The sequence below is a fragment of the Schistosoma haematobium genome, chromosome 6 (assembly GCF_000699445.3).
Source record: "Schistosoma haematobium chromosome 6, whole genome shotgun sequence".
NCBI classification, from domain to species: Eukaryota; Metazoa; Platyhelminthes; class Trematoda; order Strigeidida; family Schistosomatidae; genus Schistosoma; species Schistosoma haematobium.
The window spans coordinates 13,804,440-13,827,035 of NC_067201.1; the positions used below are offsets into that span (position 1 = coordinate 13,804,440).

Sequence of the window (22,596 nt, forward strand, 5' to 3'; positions counted from 1 at the left end):
ATTGGTTTGGCATAGTGCTAAGATTGTATAAGCCGTATTTTGATTGGTGGATAAACCCCATGATAAAAGCCGGACACAAAATCATAACAGAATTAGACCATAATTTCTGTTCATTAAGAAAGTTTCTTATTTGAAGCACTTCACAGCCCCCTCTGATTTTATTAAACTGGTGATATCTTTGACGTTTTTGATTCAAAACTTAGTTTCTAGGTTAACGAAGGCTGGGTTAATTTTTACTAAGTATTTACTTCCTATACTTAAAGATTAGTCGCGTACCGTTTCTAATTGATCTTCTATTATAGCAGACACTTTCTTCTGTAGAATGCATTTCATTCATAATTGGATTTATACATTTGATACTATTTGCACACACTGCGATGTAAATTTTCCGCGTCATTGTACAGACTTCATAGCCACAGTAATTTCACATTCTCAGATCTATTATCTTGACGAGAATATCAGATTTTGTACACACCATAATCTAACGATTATCTCATGTCATTTAGATCCCAGTCAAATCTTGTCTGGAAGCTTGAAATAAAATGTTTTCAAGGAAACCTGTTTTAATCATTCGGTCATAACTACCAAAGCTACAGTCATTCGACTCCGTACATGTCCGACTCCCTGAAACGTTCGGTAAAAAGATAAGGATATCTTTCACGCTAGTACAACTTTCAGCAGTCAATTTACAATTGACTGACGAAATTCAATTCGTGTCTCTCTTCATCCCTGTATTTACTGTAGCTTTGAATAATATACGAGGAAGCTGACGCTACGCTGCACATCAGTGTTACTAGTCTTAATGGGCTTGGTTATGAAGAAAGGAATTGTGCCGTTTAATCGTGAATTTTATCGCTTCCCCAAAAACAGTCTTCACTAGACTCTTCGTACAGACATTATCATCGTCTTTTTACTGATTTCAAGGAACAAGTGGTCATTCACTGAGCACTGTGGTTCGTTTTCGTGCGTAAATCTGTTATCTTTACAACGAATATGCTGAATGATCATATAACAATTCGATATGACTGGCTTCTAATAGTCGGACAGCTGGCTCTACTGACTCTCACAACTAGCAGTCGTACACTGGGCCTTCAATTAACGCTGCCGCATACTGAGAAAATTATTATATAAGGAGACCAGTAAATGAACTAAACATGTGGAATAGCTAGCAGTTTCTGTGCTTATTACGCAATTGCGTTAACTAATCATCGACACTGATGTGTGGATTCAGTTGAGCTGGTACACCGGGATATTGATGTGTCTTTACTCTGAGAGTCAAAGGCTCACTAATAAATATCACTAAGACTGTCGCTGGTTTTATTTGTTCTTGAGGTTTCGTAGAAGAGTCTTATGAACTCTCCAGGCACGACAAACTCCATATTGTATAATCAGCTGTCATCTAATTCTTCCAGTACTCAATTCACCAGGCGACAATGTAGCGGTAAATAAATCCTCAAGACATATAGCTCTGTAAGTTTTCGACATTGAATGCTAACGACATTGGTTTCAGTGGACTCACCTAGCTGAAAGCGCTCGGTCATGCATCCGCACCAGATCACGAGTGGAAACGCCGTGCTAAACTACCCCTGAAGTTGCTAGCCAGCATAGATCAGTCGATTCTCGATATATTATTAGCTTATCAAACATATCTTCAAAACTCCTAGCTTCTGATTTTTGATTTCGCTAGGTGGTTACGATTCATAGTAGGTATTACTGGTTAAAGCGTTGTCAAACTCCAAATATTTTTGACATGTTCAACATATAAAGTGAGTTCTTTCACGTGAGTTTAAAGACGATAAGGCACTAGTCATATGCAAATGTGATTTATATGGATGGTATTTACCTTATGAATCTAGGAAAGCCCCCGGAGGTTTGGGAAAGGCTGTGTTGAGTGTAAACTCCGTACACCACGGTTTGTGTGCAACGACCAATGTTCGAGAAAAGAAAAAAAATCCCTCAAACCTTTCTAATAACCGCCACGACCGAAAATATATGAAAAGCTAGAGAGGATACAAGTTTATTGATGGCAGTCTCAAGCGACAGTAGTTTAGATATGGCGATAGCTGTTTCAACCGTTCAAAGCCTGAAACTATTCACACACTAATCACGATGGTGAGCAGTAGTTGTACTTTCATTTATATTCAGTACTCTCATCTCAACCACGATTTACGTCAACAGTACACACAAGGCTTAGTACTGCCAAAACAGACCTATGAAAACCAGAGGGAAGAATCCTAGTATTTATAAAATTAATTCATAATTCGAATACCGAATGAGGTATGCGATAGTACTGCATCCATTAATCCTGTGCTATCCTGAAGATTCCTGTATCACACTTTCAGACTTTAAAGAATCAGGGCCTCACTATATGTAACGCTCTGGATGTTAATGCTCAATGGCACCCTGAAATCAGTAGAAATTAGTCTGTCAGTGGGTTTCTATCCCGAAAGCTATGTTTCTTTACTCCAGAAGTAATCAGGAGCCTTTTTGTATTTGACAAGAACTGTGTCTAGAATCAATTGACAGCATCACGAGCCTCACTTAACAACGAGTGTGTCAATCCACTACAATAATTTCAAATCAGAATAACAGAAAGTGTATTCAAACCGAGGAGTAAACTCTACCAATTTCATTTGGGCGCATTTAACATGCTAGTGGTGTAATACAGGATGTGAAATAATATTATCAACATGTACACAGAACCATTTTTATTACAGCTTATTTTTACGAAATACAAACGGGCCACACTTAAAGTTGGACTATATGAATGTAGAACATTGGTGGTCGCTAGTTTTTTATACACTAGAGTTCCAGGTTTCAAGAAAAAGTAATTAATCATCGTGACAATAAAATCTCGTTACAAATTTGGATTTACACTTCAAAGCCTAACAGTCGATTGATTTTAGTTAGTAAAGTTTAATTATATGAATTTTGTTTTAACTCTCTATGTTCAGATGAATGACTTTATCTACAAACTCAAATATGTTATATGTTTTCGGAGTAAAATGTTAATATTTGGTATTCTTTGCCATTTATGCCTTACTGGAACCGTGCTGACAACATGTCATCGATTTTATGCGATAGAAACAGATTTAAGTGAGGTTGAGGTAAATGATTTGGTCGGTGGTTTTGGAGGTACAGTCACTGGAAGTGTAAGTAATTTAACTATAAAATTATTTCTTCTTAATGAATGTTGACTTCAGATGAATTTTGATATGTTGCCACTTTGTTTGCGTTTGTTATCTTTGCTGTTTAACCGAAAACAAAGTGTGGTCTACTATTTTTTTCTTAACATATATTGAAAATAAAACGTAGTATATATACTTTTAGTATATGAAAGAAATGGAAACTGGGCTTTTCAAGCCTGCGTTTATTTAAATAAAATCGCTGATCAGTGTGTTTGGAATTACTTTTACTTCTACATTGCATTCCTAAGTTGAAAAAGTTTGACTTTTCCTGTTGCTGAGTCAATATTTCAAAAGTAATCACCTCCTAGCAAAACAATACGCTATGTGAGCTCCAACTGGAAGATTTGTGTCCTCAAATACTTTGGCTTGATCAATGCACTTTGCTATAAATGTCAGTTGGTAAATGACCGAAGCTTATTTCACTTTTTGATAGCTTAAAAATATCCCAGTATATATTTCTTTGTCAATAACACTGCTCTTTCGTACAAAACAAAGTCAAATAAGACGAAAGTCCTTAATAGTGGGCATGTTCTTCACGGTTAACTGTCACTGAATACCTAGAACAAATAAACACCTCAGTTATTTGATTTATCCGCCTATCAAGTAATCTCTAGAGTGTAGTTTCGTAGACGTTTTTTAATGACCGGAGGTCTGTACTTCTGTTTGCAAATGAATGTCTAACTGACTTCAATCCATGATGTTAGTACGATATAATTTTAGGGTTAGTAGTATTTTTATTTAGAATTCGTCCGATACATTAACCCAGTCGTGTTTTTTTATTTTTTATCGGTCAGCTGAATAGACAAAGCGGTTTATTCTTTTCAATCTAACCTAAATTTAGAAAAGTTACATATGTTGACCATACATAAAATCAGATTATTTCGTTTTGAGGGCTTGTCCCTTATGAATTACCAAAGGAAGCTGGCGTGCCTCTTAATAAGTAAAGATAATTCCCATTTGTCTGATTCTGGTCACGTTGTAACCCCATAAAATGGAAAGTAACTAGTTCCAAATAAACACCGACAGACATGACCATAGGTCGTTATGTTACAAAACTACTATAAACCTTTAAGTTAAAACGCTCATCAAATGTTAATATTTTGTTAATCCCCACGGAAATTAGTGTGCAAATCATGATCAGTTGATCGTAGAGACTTCATTTGTATAAGCTATCGGAAAAGCGTTTGACTTCTTAAAACAGTACATTGTTTTCATCATGTAATCCCTAGTTAAAAAACAATATAAAAGTCAAAATATTATATTGATGGGAAGATTGATAAAACTCTAATCAGATAATTGAACCAGCTGTAAGTTTACACTGCCCATCACGTGGGTAATCTAGGTCTCAAATACGTTGAAGTATAAGAAGGGATGCTTTATTGGTTTGTTCATTCATTCGTGACACTATGATACTGAATATGAATAAGTGCACTGAAATTACTCTCTGAACAAAACCTTTTACTTTTGTTATAACTTTAAACAAAATATTGTCTCTACGTGAACATAAGTTATATTATATTTATTTCTTGATAAATTCCAACTTCTATGTCATGATGCACCTCAACATTAATTAAAAAACTTGATTTAGGAGTAAGCTGGTTTTACTTTTCATGCTTTAAGTGATCAGATTTTGGCTAAACAATTTTTAAAAATGTACTGCACTACCACAGAACTAAGTGTTGTAATGTCTATTTACAGAATTTCTTAAGTCAAACCCTACAGTGTTTGAATTGTCGATAAATTGGAATATATAATTAAAAAGACTTCGTTTATGTCAATGAATGTTCAGACAAAACGTATTCATTGTTACAATTTGAAAAATTACCTCTTGATTTTGCTCATACTGAAGTAATAACTACTGAATAGACAATTCATTCTTAAATTTCGGATATATTTTTAGCTACCTCATCAAAATGTTTACGAAATCAGCTACTCTGAATGCAGTGAATACGAACGACCTTCATTTGGTTTTTTAAAGCGATCACGAAGAAGCGATCATGAAACATTTCAGGAAAGCATTAAAAGTCATCCCAAGGTTAGAGGTTTACGTCTTATTCTCTACGGTAAAAAGTAATTACTTGTATTATTTAAAACGGTATAAATCTGGGATAATTTTCATTGATTTTACTGGAAATTTATTCGGCGCGAATCGTACGTTTAGACAAAGTGTAATGAAACTTCTTTTTTTAAACTTGCTTGCATAACGCTTGTTTTAAAAAAGTCATGGTTGACAATACGAGCTTACTTCAACTTGGCAGGCACTAGAAGCAAAGAAGGACCACACGTTTTTGTCCTGTTGAGAGATTATTTGGCAAAACGCATCTTTAACAGTATCTGTGGTTAAACCCACGACCATTAGATATCGCAAGGAGTAACTAGACTACAGATAATCGACTTAGTATTTCATAGTCAGCGTTCTCTTCCAATTGGATTTATAGGTGCAGACTGTTGAAAAGTTCCATATGTAATCGGAATTAATACTCATAACTTCTTGATTTTGTGGTATAAACCGAAAATAAAATGTTATCGCATTGAAAGTGATCATTTTACATAAGGACTTTCACTATGATAACAGAAGCAACATTTTTTATCTGAAAATATTGGCCGTTCAGTCTTATAATTGTTTCTTTAGTAATCTGAAGTGAATTAATATGATTTTTCATTTTATATAAATTAAGTTTTTATTATGAATAGATGTAGTTATCCTTTATCAAATCAAAGTATTTTCATCGTTTACATTAAGAAATGATCTTTTCTGAGTAGTTAGTGAAAATCAGTGCTTCTTGATTTAGAGTTTGATTCGTAAATGTTGTTATAGTTTCATTTTTCTTTGAACTAAAGTTTTCATGGACATTTGACATCAATTTTGACATCATGTTCAGTACAGTATTACAAGAGATAAATGTAAGTTGAGTGAAATAATGACTTGGAGTTATTTAAAACTAAAAAAGGTTGATTCAGAAAAGAATTCTCTTCACGGTTAATTGGTCAACGTAATTCTGTAGTCACAAATAAAGACCGTTTCTACACAATGACTGTTGACATTATGTTTATTGAAAACGGAATTAATGAGCGTAACAATAGTGGGACAAAATAAAATTAAAAGTGACACCCTAGTTTTGTTGTAGGACTAAAAATGTATTTATTAAGACGTAGAATATTTATGAAAAATATCACAGAATCTAGATAAATATTATTAATTGTGAAAATGGATTGGGTTATATGAAGAAATGAATTTTAGAATTACAGTAAAATGTTATCAGAACAACATGGAAAAAGATATAGACTAATGAGGAGACGTTTGATCACTTTACAGTATTCACTCATCATTCGAAATCAAAAACAGTATCAGACAGTCAGTGCCGATAACTAGTTGATTCATGGAATCACTCCATTTATTTGGTGGATTATCTTGATTGATTTTTGATATTGTACCTGCTTTAGCGCATAACTTGTAATGGCAATGTATGTATGTGTATATATAAAGTTGTTTCCATCACTTGAGTGAATATACCAAAATTAAGATCTCTCATTATAATCATTATTCTCTATAAATTTCGTTTACCAACTCCACAAAACATGTCAATTTTTGCTATAAAGACACTTATTAAAATATTTTTAGCCTATACGTTTAATTCATTTTTTAATGCTTTTTCTGTAACAAAAATTAAACTGTAATTTTCATATGAAGACTTATTCCTTTATTAATTTAACATGCAATTTACTGGATTCACTACATATACGTCTAATTTTATGGCAAATATTTGTAACATAAAACGTCGGGATTCTTACAATTTCATTGTTCTTTCATCAAGTTTCAGTTATTAATAGACGTTGAATATAATATTGATCTTGAAGTTATTTTCAATATCAGATTCACAATAGCAATATTTTCTCGGGATTTCTATTAGATAGTAGTGTTTAACATTAAGATATATATGTTTATAAGGTCTTATAGAATCTTTGAATAATGTATACTCATTTTAAAACTCATCACAGGAAAATAATGGTTTGATATTAACAATAAACAATAAAGTGAAAATTTCTTTAAACCATATATTTATTAGAGGCTATTCAATATAAAACATTTTCATAACCATAGTTTTCAATAATTTTGTACTTTAATTCGTTTCTATGGTAATTTGATGTGATTAAAATTTATTTTATTAAGAAAGTATTATTTAAAAAAAATTCTTTTTAAGATTAACGGATTAAGTACAATTTTGTTTATAATTTAAAACAATATAATTTACATTTTAATTTCCATTCAACGATATTTAGTGTTATATAAATCAATGATGTCAGCCAAGGTGTAATTATTAAGCAGAATACAGATATTTCAATTTCTTTTAACAAATTATGATGTCTGATAAATATAAACCTAGGATCTTTAATTATTACTACTATTATTAAGCATGATATCTATTGACCAATGGAATGGAATTTTACTAGTCTATGTGAATTAGTTTGTGAAACATTAATTTATTGAGTCACAAAAAAAAACTCAGTAGAAAGATACAAGCCAAACAATGCCAAGTGAATTGAAATTCACGTTATTACACAAGCAAGTGGCTATCAGGACTCAGTAGCTGAGTGGCGTTTGAAGCGAATGGTACTGGGTTCGAGTCCCAGAGTGAACATCAACTCTGAGATGCAGGTACATCCAACTGACGAGTCCTCAGTAGGACGAAACGCGCGTCCTGCATTCCGCTGCTAGCCACTATCCATCATTGCTTACAAAAAGCTTGTGAATTAAGGCAATATCGAGGCATACGCCCAGTATGCACACATGCCAATAGCAGATTGATCAATTGCAGTCCTAAAATAAAAAAAACTGAATGGAAAGAATTATGCCATACAATACCAAGTCAATTACATAAATGTTAACAATGTGAACTAGGTTGATTTGAGCAGTTAAGATTTTTTTACTAAAACTTAAGGAAATTACTCGTTAAATTAGTTACTAATGTGTATATATCAATTATTTAATTTGATATTTACTTATTAAAATTGAATATCTTTTACCGTTATGAGGACGTTTAAGAACAGTTTTAAAAGACTGAAATTAACCTAGCATATTTAAGTGACAAATAATTACTTAATTAAACATATCGTACTGAGATTAACCAGTTTTAATGGGTTCGCATCTTCCAGATATTGCTGAGTTGTTAATTGTTCTTTGTGAGTCCAGATTAGACAAATTAAAGATAATCCAGCCCATTATTCTGATTCCAAATTACCTGAATTAATTGTAACCATGATAACTAAGGGAGTGCTTATAATCTGAGAGATGTTTTTTTGCTGACTAGTCAAAAAGAAATGTCTTTGATTAGATTAAAGGATAACAGGAGCTGATAAAACCAATAACAGTTTATTTGAGCCAATTTAATGGATTCAGTTAGTGGTTGTGCTAACAGATACAGCTATGATTTATGGTTTGAGATCTTACATAACATGATTTACAATCGATTACAGCGGTATAAATGAATCTGAATTCCTTTCTTTACAGAGTTTTAAATTATAATATTATTTTATAGTTTTAATGCCCCAAACTAATTGGTTCCTTGTGAATGATGTATTCTGTAGCTAGTTTTCAATTTGTCTATTAAATGAAACCATATGTAAGTGAATGGTGAATTATTGGACGAGTAACAAGTTATAATTTTGAGCCTTAAAGAGAGCGTTTAAGCTAGTATTGCATCCAGCCAAAACTGGTTGTATCCATAATAGTATGATTTATTATTACTTTAAATCAAAAACTTTCATTTCATCATTATGAGTATTTTAATGGGATCACAATACACTTATTCAGTTATGATTTTCTTACTGACTTGTGTACCATAGTTCATACCACAAACTGATTTTAAATAAGAAATCACTGGAAACTAGAAATTACTAAACTCCTATTTCATCTGAATGTGGAATTCTTCGACAGTTTATATTTGTGATCACACTGAAACTGGAAGTAAGAATCTCCATGTTTCAAGACGAATACTTAATACTTAAACTACTTTGTCAGGATCTAATGATTGACACAGTTGAATTTAATGAATTTACAATATTCCACAACCATCAGTGATATTTTCCTCACATTCAACAGGGTTGGAATTCATTGTCAATGTCTGTTCATTGGAACTTTTGTAACCAGCTTTAATAATTAGTTATCACGTGACTAATAATATAACATCAATCCATGATAGAAACTATGAAATTTAGCAATGCTCACAAATATATTTAAAAAGGATTGTCTTCTTAATCATTGTAAAATACTTTAAATCCCAAAATCTTGAAATATACATAACTAGTTACGATAACAGTTTTATTAAATTCAGGGAAGTGATTAAAAGTTATGTAAATCAGTCACAAATTTAAGTGCTTTACTTTTTAACCATCCTGGTAATTAAAGGTTTTGACAACCATAAACTATGTTTCTCAGAGCGCCTGTTTTTGTACATTTTGCTCATTAATTTGTCAACATAGTAAACTAAACTTTATGCAAGTTGAAAGCCCAGCACTGAATTGAAATCTAGAATAATATAACGGAATAATACAATCTACGGTGAGTTTCGAAGGCGTATTAAGTTTTCTCACTTTTGTTATAACATACTGAATTTTGTAAGTCATTGTTTGTATGTTAATTTCTTGAGTTGACATGCCAGTTATGTTGATACCTACAAACTAAATCGACTATGAATAATAGAATATGTGTTTTGGAAAATATACAACTCGTCAGTGTAATGTACCAGCATTTATATGTTCTTGTTTACATTGAGATTGATTGAATTTTAGTCCTAAATATCAAATGATGAAAACAAACAAAACGTCTTATAATTATTAAAAAAATAGTATGATCAAATAAGATGGTGATTATTGTGACTCAATAGTTTTATAGATACTGTTCTACAGATTGATCAGATGCGTACTGAGTTAAAATTTCGATGTTAATACGAATATTTGATTGCAGTTGCATTCATTTAATGAGTTGCACGTAAAAATCCACTGTTAGCAATTTTCTACAATGTAACCAATATAGTTATTTATTATTTAAATGTCTTAGACTTCGAGATTTTTAGTTAACAGATGATATATCAAAGGAACAATCTCATATTTCAGTTAGATTTTTATCTGAGACCCTAAGTTATAACAGCGTTTATCTTTTACAGGAAGCATGAGTTTAACTTGTGTTGTAAATATGCTGTATTCCAAAGTATTAGAAATAAGAAATCTAATTCATGAAGCTCTTTCAATATGATATCAAGTCTACTAAGTCTCTATGTGATTCGAAGAATTGCTTTTTATGGCCTGACCAATATTACGAGATCATCTGGAGAAATGTATGATAAATTTGAGTATTTGATTGCAAAATACATTCTTCAAACGAAATTAATACTTAAACTAGGAGGAAGTGGAGAAATAAAATAAACACTTTATTGCCGATTGACAGATTTTGGATAACCTTGTTATATACAGAAATGATATAACGATTTTTGTGCAGTCATTATTTTTGGAAATTTTATTTCAGAACTTAATAAATACAAGTACAAACATTTACATGGAAAACTAACTATCAATAGTGTTTTTCAAGAACTCTGAACACTTGATATGATTATTAAACGGGAAGGTAAAAAATTTTACAAATAAAACTCATATACAATAAATGGGATGATGGCTACCCAAACTCAGTAGTTCAGTCGATAACGCTTTGGACGTTTACACAAAAGGATACTAGGTATGGAATTTAGCGTTAACATTGAGACGCAGGTACATCCACCTAATAAGTCCCAAACAGAACGGAATGCGGATCCTTGATTCTGCGAATAGCCATCATTTAGCTTCAATAAAAAATCTCTTAAATCCACAAATTATTTTTTTATGTAATAAAGTTTGTTTCAAGGTAACCTAACTATCATATTTCACCTATGAAAATAATAAAACAACTATAAAATAATCTACACATGAACATTATTATTATCTTAGTAATATACCTTTCACGTTTTTATCATTTGATATGAAAGTTCTTTGTTAGTTTAAATTATCATTCTCATATGATATTAAAACTTATTCCATCTGGCGCTTTTTTTCTTGTATTGTGATTAGAATATTAAATTCACAATTAGCTTAACATCACTTATATAGTCATGCTTATTTATGTAATTTATGAATAGATGAAGAAGAATATTGTCATTTTGATGTAATATACTGATAGACAAGCGATGTACTGTATACTGTAAGATGTATCGATAAGTATCCTTATGAAGTATACGAAATTTCCCTGATGAGGAGATGATTACTGTACTCACGTTCACAAGTTGGTAGTGAGAGAGTAAAATATTATTATTGTCATATATGTATAATTTAAATTATTTTTTCTGGCCGGATAACTTTTAGCAAGGTTATTTTAATGGATCGGAGTTACTAACCTCATACCCAACCCTTTTCATTTACCCGAAGTTTGGACCGGCAGTAACTCTAGAAGAGGTCCAGGCGTAGCTGTATAGATAAAAACACATACACATTCATAAAATCAACCGAAAGTCAAAGTTAAAACAACTGAAGAACAGAAGGAACTGAAAATGAGGAATATCATTACAGTGAACAAGAACACGGGTGGGGACAATCGGATGTATTTGACACGAAATTACAAAGCATCTGACTAAAATCTGAGAACCATATAGTAAATAGTTAATTTGCAAAATATCAATCCATCGTCTCAAACGTGACTGTTCCTTTTGCAAATATCAGTCCATTGTCTTAGATTTCATTAATCATGCATTTTCATACCAATTGCGTTCCGTCCCCGTTCCTTCCTTATCGATCTTCTACTGAAATACATTCTATATCTGACCACCGCTATATACTACTTATGTGGATATAAGTAACCTACACCACACCATATGCATGTGAGTATAAAGGAATGTTCAAAATTTGATGAATGATAAAGAATGAAATAAATGATTGTCTATGCAAAAAAATTATTTTTTCATAATAACCAGCTGGAATGTTCATCTCAATGTTGATATTCCTTGTAACAGAATAAACTCCACACATAAAAAAACACAGTAAACTGAAGAAATATTTTTTTCAGGGAACATACTAATGGTTGAATAATACATAATATCTAGATGAAATAATTTAATAGTTTAATAATATAAATCAAGGTATATTTGTCTGTCTATTCAAGCTTTGATTACTATTGGATAACTAAATAATAGATACAAAAATTTTGATATACATCTATTAAGACACAATGTGAACTTCCAAAATAATCAAGTAATCATAAATTTAATATATTGAGTAGATGAAAGAGTGTATATATCATTTCGAGTTATATTAACTCTAGATTGGATAACAGGTTTATGTTATTTTTCATTTCCCCTCTTGTACTCATTGTCTCTGATTGAAAGTATTATTTTTTGAACAGTATCCTTCTTTGATTTGATTTTTTCTTCTGACTCATTAAATATGTTAACAGTCAAACTAAGTAACAAATCAAAAGGCCCAGTCTCTACTACTTTTTTTTCTTTTAAAGCGTCCATGCTGAATAACAATCAATGAGTAAATGACTATTTAAATATTGTAAATTGTGGTTCATGGCTTATTTTATTCGATTAAATACATTTATACTTAAGATACTATAAATAAAAACATGTTCTAAAGTGAATAAAAGAATATTCACCGCCCAGTTCAATTTTTTTCTTGGCTAGTCGAGCTTGTTAATATGCTTCATTCTAACGTTATCGAATGATGATGATAAATATATAAGATGTGAAAATATAAAGAAACATTATTTTAGTGAAATTTTTATTTTGAGGTTATTCTACTCCAGGATTCATTTTAACGATTTAATCTCTCTGTGCTCATAGGGTGTAGCGATTTGAACCGATGTGCACGTATGTTAGATTCTATGTAACGTATAACTGACGGTTGGCTTACTTATAACCACTCATACTAAATCATGACAATGTTTTCACTGTTGTAGAAAATTCCTCATGTAATTCGAACTAACGGCCAAATACTTTCCAGAATAATGTGCTATTTTTTATAAATAACTAATGATCTTAATGCAGGAGGCTCCTATATACAAATACTATTATCTAAGTTATCAGTGTTGGGATTAGAAATGGAAACATTACTTTTATTTAAAATTTGCCAGTCGCTTATAAGTATAAGTACCCCACTTAGGCTCACCTGAGATAGATTAAGCTCCTGTCACTATGTTGAATCACTTAGACTGATGATGACATTGCAACTTGATCGATAGACTTCGATCGGCACTAACGAGTTGTAAACTTTTATCAGTTCAAATGCACAAGGTTTAACCGTCGGATTAGTAAGCTACAATATTCCGATTTTTACGTGAAAAGTGAGTTCGTAATTGAGCTCATGCATTCATACTATTGATTTTTTCAAAACTGATTTTATATCTCCGCGAGTTGTTATTTACTTTATGAACAATTAATTACATTTCTAATGAATAATTGGTATATCTAATAAGCTAGTGGAAAATGCCCCAGTGTTTGAAGGTTTATTAGTATCATGTTTGAAGTTGACAAATTTGAAATCTTGAAAAGAATCACCAGCATAAGTCTATTTATTTATAAGTATATCAATAAAATCATAATAAATGTTTCCCAATTGTAAAACAAACTTCGTGTTATTAATAATAGCTTCAGATCACCACCTAGTTGTGGCCAATTTAAAACTGAAGCTAAAGAAGAACTGGAAAACAGCACTACAAAGGTTCAATACAGCCTTCTTTCAAGATACTGACAAACTCAGTGAATTCAAGACAACTCTCAACAACAGGTTCCAAGCCTTACAGGATCAACTGAAGGAAGAAGAAACTACTATGGGGAACAACTGGAAAGGTATCAAAGAAGCATTAACTTCAACGTGTCGAGAGGTTCTAGGCCTCAAGAAGCACCATCATAAGGAATGGATCTCTATAGAAACACTGGACAGGATCAAAGAAAGGAAGAATAAGAGGACAGCAATTAACAACAGCCGAACACGAACAGAGAAAGTCTAAGCACAAGCTGAATACATAGAAGCAAACAAGCAAGTGAAGAAGAGAATTAGAGCCGACAAGAAAAAATGTGTGAAAGAACTGGCAACGACGGCGAAAAAAACTGCAAGGGAAGGAAATATGATACAGCTTTACGATACACCGAAGAAACTAGCAGGGAAATACAGTAAACCAGAGAGACCGGTCAAAGATAAAGAAGGCAGGCCAATCACTGAAATTCAACAACAGCAGAAGAGATGGGTAGAGTGCTTCGAGGAACTCTTGAATAGGCTGGCTCCAACGAATCCACCGAATATCGAAGCAGCACACACAGATCTTCCTATAGATGTCAATCCACCGACGACGGAAGGAATTAGAATGGTCATCAGAAAAATCAAGAACGGGAAAGCAGCAGGACCCGATAACATACCGGCTGAAGCACTGAAGTCAGACATCGAAGTAACTACAAACATGCTTCATCTTCTATTCAAAAAGATTTGGGAGGTGGAACAAGTGCCGATGGACTGGAAAGAAGGACACCTCATTAAGATTTCAAATAAAAGAGATCTGGGCAAATGTAAAAACTACAGAGGCATTACACTACTGTCAATACCAGGGAAAGTCTTCAACATATTGTTGCTGAACCGGATGAAAGCCGCAGTAGACGCCCAACTTCGAGATCAACAAGCTGGATTCCGTAAGGATCGGTCGTGCACAGACTGAATTACGACACTACGGATCGTCGTTAAACAATCAATTGAGTGGAACTCGTCGCTGTACATCAACTTAATTGATTATGAAAAGACAATTGACAGTGAACATAGGATGAAATTATGGAAACTTCTTCGTCACTACGGAGTTCCTGAGAAGATTGTCAACATTATGCGGAATTCATACGATGAACTACATTGCGAAGCAGTGCATGAAGGACAGCTGACAGATGCATTTCAAGTAGGGACCGGAGTCAGACAAGGCTGTCTACTCTCTCCCTTCCTCTTCCTTCCCGTGGTTGACTGGATTATGAAGACCACGACATCTGATGGAAAACACGGCATACAATGGACAGCTCAGAACCAATTAGACGATTCGGAATTCGCAAATGACCTAGCCCTTCAATCGCATACACATGAACAAATCCAGATAAAGACAGACAGTGTAGCAGCAGTCTCTGAATCAGTAGGCCTCAGCATACACAAGGAGAAAACCAAGATCCTCAAATACAACACGGAGAACACCAATCCGATCATACTTGATGGAGATAGTCTGGAAGATGTAGAATCATTCACATACCTGGCAAGCATCATCGATAAACAAGGAGGATCAGATGTAGACGTAAAGACGAGGATTGTCAAAGCAAGGATAGCATTCCTACAATTGAAGAACATATGGAACTCAAACCACCTGTCAACCAATATCAGAGTCACAATCCTCAATACGAACGTCAAGACAGTCAGTTCTAATGTACAGATCTGAAGCGTGAAGAACTACTACAGCCATCATCAAAATGTAGTTCTGATAATCTTCATCTTCTTATTACATTATTGATATTTATAAACAGTTGTCTACGTAAGATACTCAATATCCGTCGGCCGAATACCATCAGCAACAGCCTACTGTGGGATAGGACAAACCAGCTTCCAGATGAAGAGGAGATTGGGAAAAGACGTTGGAAGTGGATAGGACATACATTGTGAAAATCACGAAACTGCATCACGAAGCAAGCATTATCTTGGAATCCTGATGGGAAGCGGAGAAGAGGAAGGCCAAAGAACACATTACATCGGGAAATAGAAGCGGATAAGAAAAGGATGAATGACAACTGGAAGGAGCTGGAAAGAGTTGCCCAGGACAGGATTGGATGGAGAACGCTGACAGGAGGCCTATGCTCCTCAACGGGGGGTAACAGGAGTAAGTAATTTATTCTATCGTATGGTTCATCAGTTGTGTAATCAAATTCTAGAAAGACCATCATGAAATACCCTAATTAGTATTAATTTTAATGAGAAATAAAATCTTGCCAACTTTTTATTTCTATTATATTGATGTAATCATGAATAGGGGTGTTTTGTTTAAAAGGTAGCAGATGCTTTGCTTCGATACAAATCCTACTTATTATTTGTATCTTTTATTTGATGTGTTTCATAAACGCGGGTTAATGGACTATTTCATTGAAGTAGTAAAGAAATGATGCATAGAAAATATTTATTGCATTAGTATAGTATGTTAAGTCAAATTAAATTAATTTGGTATTGTTTACTTGAAACTTCCCATTGATATTTAGGACAGCAATGGATCAGTCTCTTATTAGCATATATACATCCTGTGCGGATCGCTCCGATGTTGCTTTAAGTCACAAGCATTATAGGAAAAGATGGATGGTGGCTGGCAGTGGAACTTAAGACGCGCATTTCGTCCTATTTGGGACTTGTCAGCTGGATGTGTTTGTATCCCAGAGTTATTTTATATTTTTAAGAAGCATTTTAACTGGTACTCTGTTTTAATTCTATTCAGCTACCTATCAAAAATAATATTAGTGTATGTTAGGTCGAATGGATAATTTTTTCATGAGACCACCTATTTAATTTATGAAATTAATTAATTAGTATTTTTCATGTCACTATAGATTCCATTAAGAAACCTGATTTCAGTAAGATCAATGAAGAGCAGGACTTGATGATTGCTAGGTGATAGGCTCTTTACGTGAAGGCTGAAAACCCCGATTAAATCCCACGTGAGATGATGTGTTCACCAATTGTCGAATAAATTTCTTAGAAAATCAAAAATACTTTTTTAAAAGAACAATTAAACGTAAAATAGTGTTTATTGATAGCATTTCTGTTAAGTATTGTTCCAAGTGTGTTAAGTAACATAAATAAGGCTGGGTTATTATATCTTTCTTTGCATCAATAATTATTTGCTATTTCGTATATTAAAGTACACCTTTAAATGCTTGCATTCTGCCTCTGTTTATAATGTGAAGTGGTGGAGAAGATTTGTAGCTCAGGTGGATGATTTTGATAGAGTTTTGTTCTCTGAGCTGGATGGTTTGGTCGTAGAGATTTCTATCTAAAGTTTGTGCTGATGATGTCGTTCAGAGGAATGATGAAAGCTACACGACCAAATCATCCAGCTCAGAGAACAAAACTCTATCATAATTTGAAGTCTTAAATATATTTATGAAGCTCTGTTAGCTCATCTACTCAATATCAGTTAAAGTGAAGATGTTCAACTCATTAGCAAGCATGAAAAATTATGAAAAATATATGGTAGCTCAACGGAAATCATAGACAATATTCTATGAATAATATCCATTCAGTGAAGTAACAGGTTGTTTATTCAATTCTTTTTTTGACACAGTTTTTTTGCAAAAGTCTTGAAGCAACTGGGAAATATTAATAATATAATCCTGCCTTATAGTACAAACGTCATTTTCTTTATATAACAAGATGTATTTTCAAAAGACAATAGGAATACGATATACAATTTTGAATAGTAATATTGATAATGGTTGTACATGTCGTCACTCATCCATACAAGATAAATGCCAATAACATACTTGATGAATTTGACATTTCTTTCCGATTATGAACTATTAGTAGTAGTAGTAGTAGTAGTAGTAGTAGTAGTAGTAGTAGTAGTAGTAGTAGTAGTAGTAGTAGTAGTAGTAGTAGTAGTAGTAGTAGTAGTAGTAGTAGTAGTAGTAGTAGTAGTAGTAGTAGTAGTAGTAGTAGTAGTAGTAGTAGTAGTAGTAGTAGTAGTAGTAGTAGTAGTAGTAGTAGTAGTAGTAGTAGAGTAGAGTAGTAGTAGTAGTAGTAGCAGTAGTAGTAGCAGTAGCAGTAGTAGTAGTAGTAGTAGTAGTAGTAGTAGTAGTAGTAGTAGAGTAGTAGTAGTAGTAGTAGTAGTAGTAGTAGTAGTAGTAGTAGTAGTAGTAGTAGTAGTAGTAGTAGTAGTAGTAGTAGTAGTAGTAGTAGTAGTAGTAGTAGTAGTAGTAGTAGTAGTAGTAGTAGTAGTAGTATGAATGATATAATCTATTAGCTCTTTTTGTATTTTGTCTAAATATCACATTTTACTAAACGTAATTCAAAAAAAGACAAATATTGTTCGCTGTTCTCAAATACAACTCTTAGTCATTCGTTCTATACAACTAGAAAAATCATGTGAAGTGATTATTTGTGAAAAAGAAGAAAGCAATTGTTACAAACCTATACATTTCAATACGAAATATTATGCTGAATAGAAAAAAAGCGTAATAATATGATGTTTAAGACTTGTCCTAACAAGAATATATATGTGTGTGTAGGTGTGTGCCAGACAAGTGGTACCATGTGCTGTTGAGTTATTTTCTCTTTACATCTACAGATATAAGTTCTTGTTCTGTTTATTATTATTGTTGTTATCATTAATATTATTATTGTATTCTTGACCTCAAGTAAACGATTTGAATCGTTAATTTCTGTAGTTCTGTTCAACAAGATACCATAATTCTTATGAATATTCTTTATGTAATGTAACCTTTGGCTAATAACTGTTCACTTCAGTGAATATTATAATGGATTAACAATGTTTAACAAAGAAACAATGTTAATTTACAATTATTTTTTAATCGGAATAATTACATGCGATGGTATTTTGTATTAGAAAATTTTCAAACCAAGGAAAATGAGAAAGCCGTCTCGTCTTTAACGATTTCTGCAGTATATATTCTTAACATTGTTTTTTGTCGTTGTTATTGTTATTACTAAGACACCAAGATTTTAATTGATTGTAAATTAATGCTGGTTATATCTTTAGCCGAGACTACTTGACGATTTAATTTAGAGAGAGTTATATATGAGTACTGATGAATTACCTAAAAACGAGATGAATCGATAACACTTTTCAGACGAATATTATAACTTTTGTGAAATGCTCATTTAAGAACATTAAACCCGTTTTATATTGCGTGGATATGGTAATATAATGTTTTGTTCAGATTGTGAGTTGACTTAGAAAATACCATTTGAGTATACCACTAAAGCAAATTTGATTTTTAAGAAATTTAAAAATCTAACTGTTAAGATTCTCGAACTGTAGCTTAGAGCTTGTTAGAGTTCTTTGATTTCTTAATTAACTACGAGTCACAAAGTTCAAACGCTTCAACATACAGCTATAAGAAAGTGTTTAATATACTTGGCATACATGCTGATACTGTGGGATAATGATGTAAAAATGATTAAGAAATGCATTCATAAAATTAAAAACGAATACAGGAAAAAGATTGTAACTAAGTTTACAAACATTTCGTTGTAAAAATCAATTACATCTATATTTTCGTGGTTAAAACTACGAAATGATCCTACCTAGAGAACTCGGAAGTACTGAACGACCATTTTGTCCCACTATAAGACTCTTCACTTAAGCACATCCACGACCGCGAATCCATGAATTTAACTCAGGACCTTTGGTCTGTTGACTGAATAGTTAATCCCTAGACCGCATAGTTACAGATCTCCGGTAGTTATTTATTGTACTCCTCAGTTGTTTTCTTAAACGGTTCAGGCAGTATCATTTTTCTTTTTCTCTCATTGTTTTGTATCATTTAACAAAACATCGACTTAAAGAATATGAACTTTTTCTCAAGAGTTTATACTACACTATATAACTGACAAGTGTCGTTATTATTACATTTTAGTCTATTTTCAGTAAGTTCATTTCTCAGAATATTTTTAGATGAATGTAAAAATAATCATTGTATTAATTCCAACTATTTGAGTATACTGAAATGGTAACTGAAATCATCATCATCAAATAAGAAATGTTTGTTATTAAATAACATAATTATATTCAGGTGATTATTAGCATAATGTATACAAACCTCATCTCGTTTAGTCTTTTTATATCTTATTACGTAGTGTTTTTTATTATTTCAAAAGGTATTTATGAACTATGGTTACAGTTAAATAAAGTCTATATTAAGCAATTATTTATCTAATTCATTAGTTATCTAGTGGAGTAATTTCAAACTTTCGTAGTCAGTTAGATTGTTTCCTTTGAATGTTTATTGGTCTGATAAATCATTTTTGATGAAATTTTATAAATTCTTGTTACATAATCTACAAGTAAACGTAAAGAAGTGATAGCTGAGTAAAAATACGTAAGGAAGCGGAACATCTATCAAACTTTTCAGTGAAGTTTATTTGCTTAACTCGGTGTGTTCTTATCATTGCTAATGAAATCCCTGTATCTTAAACTCAAAGATTTATTAAATTTACATTTGTTTAGTATTACATCCTAGCAATAAATCAATTTTCGGCTGGAAGATTTTTGAAAAATGTTTGTTGTGTGGTGTGAAATATTAGTAGTTTAGGAATGTTATTCTGGAGTTGTGTTCTCGAAGTTACGTCTGGTTAAGGGTGAAGGTATTTTGAAAATATGTAATGAAAGGTCAAGTGTCAGCAATAGTGGTTAAAATTAAATGTCCACAGGAAAAGCTGTTAGGGATATTTAAAGAAGTTCAAAGAGCTTGCTTACATTGAAAATTTGTGTTGATTATGCCATTTGTAGAGATAATGAAGGCTTCACAACAAACATATCTAGCTTAGAGAAGGCATTTCCACAAAAATTGATGTATATTTTCAAAGCTGTATGTTTACTTCTTAATTATAATGGATTCTGATTTAAGAAACATGAACACTTGTAGTCAAATCCAAACTATATATTGTTTAGTTTGACACCAATCCTTATCAACTACTATTAGTTTTAATATTCCTGTCCAGGTGGAAATATAAACACTAGAGTTCACGGACGATTCGCAAATAGGAGGATTTGATTGCTAGTCACCATTAAAACATTGCTTGAAAATTCCGATATTAGTTTGATCAAATGCTCCGCACGCCCCCCCCCCCTCCTAGCAAGCACTGGTTGCTTATTTAATTTTTAGTATATGGCTATTGTGGAGATTATGGAATTTCATAGTTTGTTTCAAGGACTGAATTTAGCTGATCAATCATTAAAAACCAGGAGTATTGGATAGATGCTCACGTCTAGTGAATAATTCCACACCTTTACACATACATGATCTTACTAAAGATCAAACATAAAACATTCAGGCCTCTCATGAAACTTCAACCAATTCACAATATTCCTCAATCATCACACAACTACCTCCATTCCAATATGATTAAATTCCACCTATCACAATTTGACACAGGAACACTACTGAGTTCATGTTTATTATTATTACATCTATTCTATTTTGTTCATCTTTAGTAGCTTTCTTTTTCTAATTTTTTTTCTCATCACATGAACCATATTGTTCTCTTTTTTTTCTTCTGTAAAATCGATACAGTACCAATAATACACTTTTCTTTATTAAATAAGTTAACAAATACTCAATTATTATTCTAGTTAACGGAAAACTAATTAAATTAAACTCTAAACAAAATAGCCATTTTTTTTAAAAAAAAGAAAAGAAAATAGGATTTATTTTTATGTAAATAAAATAATTGTAAATGTAAATTAAACAAATCGAACAAAACCATTTAAAATAATTTCAGTGAACACATAAGAATATTTGAAAAAGAAAAGAAATATTGAACAATTTGATGGGTATTATGGCTGACTACTGAATTGATTAACGATTCAATCTTTTGAGTAGTACATTCTGTTGTACATATACATTTCAAGTATCATGAAATAATAAATAGCTAACATTAGATATACAAAAGAATGTTTAAATATTTCACTATCGTTTGAGATTATTTGATAGTGTTATTTTTTCTCTTCAATCAATGTGTTATACCGATTGAGTTTATAAGTGATTGCATTTTGAATACCTTAAGAATAAAAATGCATAGATCATTTCTTTTATTATGAATAGTTCTGTGCTTTAGCTTACTTCTCTTATAGTATTCCTTATTATCTCAAGAAAGCTACCATAGTAATTAAAGGAAACATTCTCGAGTTTTCTGTCTCCTAGTCAATAAAGAAAAGACACAAAAGAGTTTATTTTAAATCCAATTGTGTTGATAGTATTGACTGCCGATTGAATTGTCATATTTATTATTCTAAACATTCTGAATATGCATCATAATTGTTAGATTTATAGTTCAGCAGATATCATGCCCTCAAATAAGTTTACTTTACTTCAGCCTAACTGAAATCATCTTACTTACGCCTGTTACCCCCCATTGAGGAGCATAATCCTCCTACCAGTATTCTCCATTGAACTCAGTCCTGAGTAATCCTTTCCAGTTGCTATTGATCCTTTTCATTTCTGCTTTCAATTTTCGGCACAGTGTGTTCTTTGGCATCCCTTCTTTTCCGTTTCCCATCAGGATTCCAAGATAGTGCTTGCTTCGTGATGCAGTTTCGTGATTTTCACAATGTATGTCCTATCCACTTCCAACGTCTTTTCCCAATCTC

The 22,596-nt window shown here is 32.3% G+C and overlaps 1 protein-coding gene across 1 annotated transcript in view; it reads left to right on the plus strand.

The window, feature by feature from the left end:
* Positions 1-3,005: 3,005 nt before the first annotated feature.
* The window catches only part of PC3L (PC3-like endoprotease variant A), a gene marked incomplete at both ends in the record, with an annotated part of 45,440 nt that continues 25,849 nt past the window's right edge, over positions 3,006-22,596 (plus strand). The window contains 2 exons of the mRNA XM_035731604.2: positions 3,006-3,152; positions 5,089-5,223. Of these exons, the coding sequence (XP_035585961.1) occupies positions 3,006-3,152; positions 5,089-5,223 (282 nt within the window). The remainder of the gene's footprint in view (positions 3,153-5,088; positions 5,224-22,596) is intronic.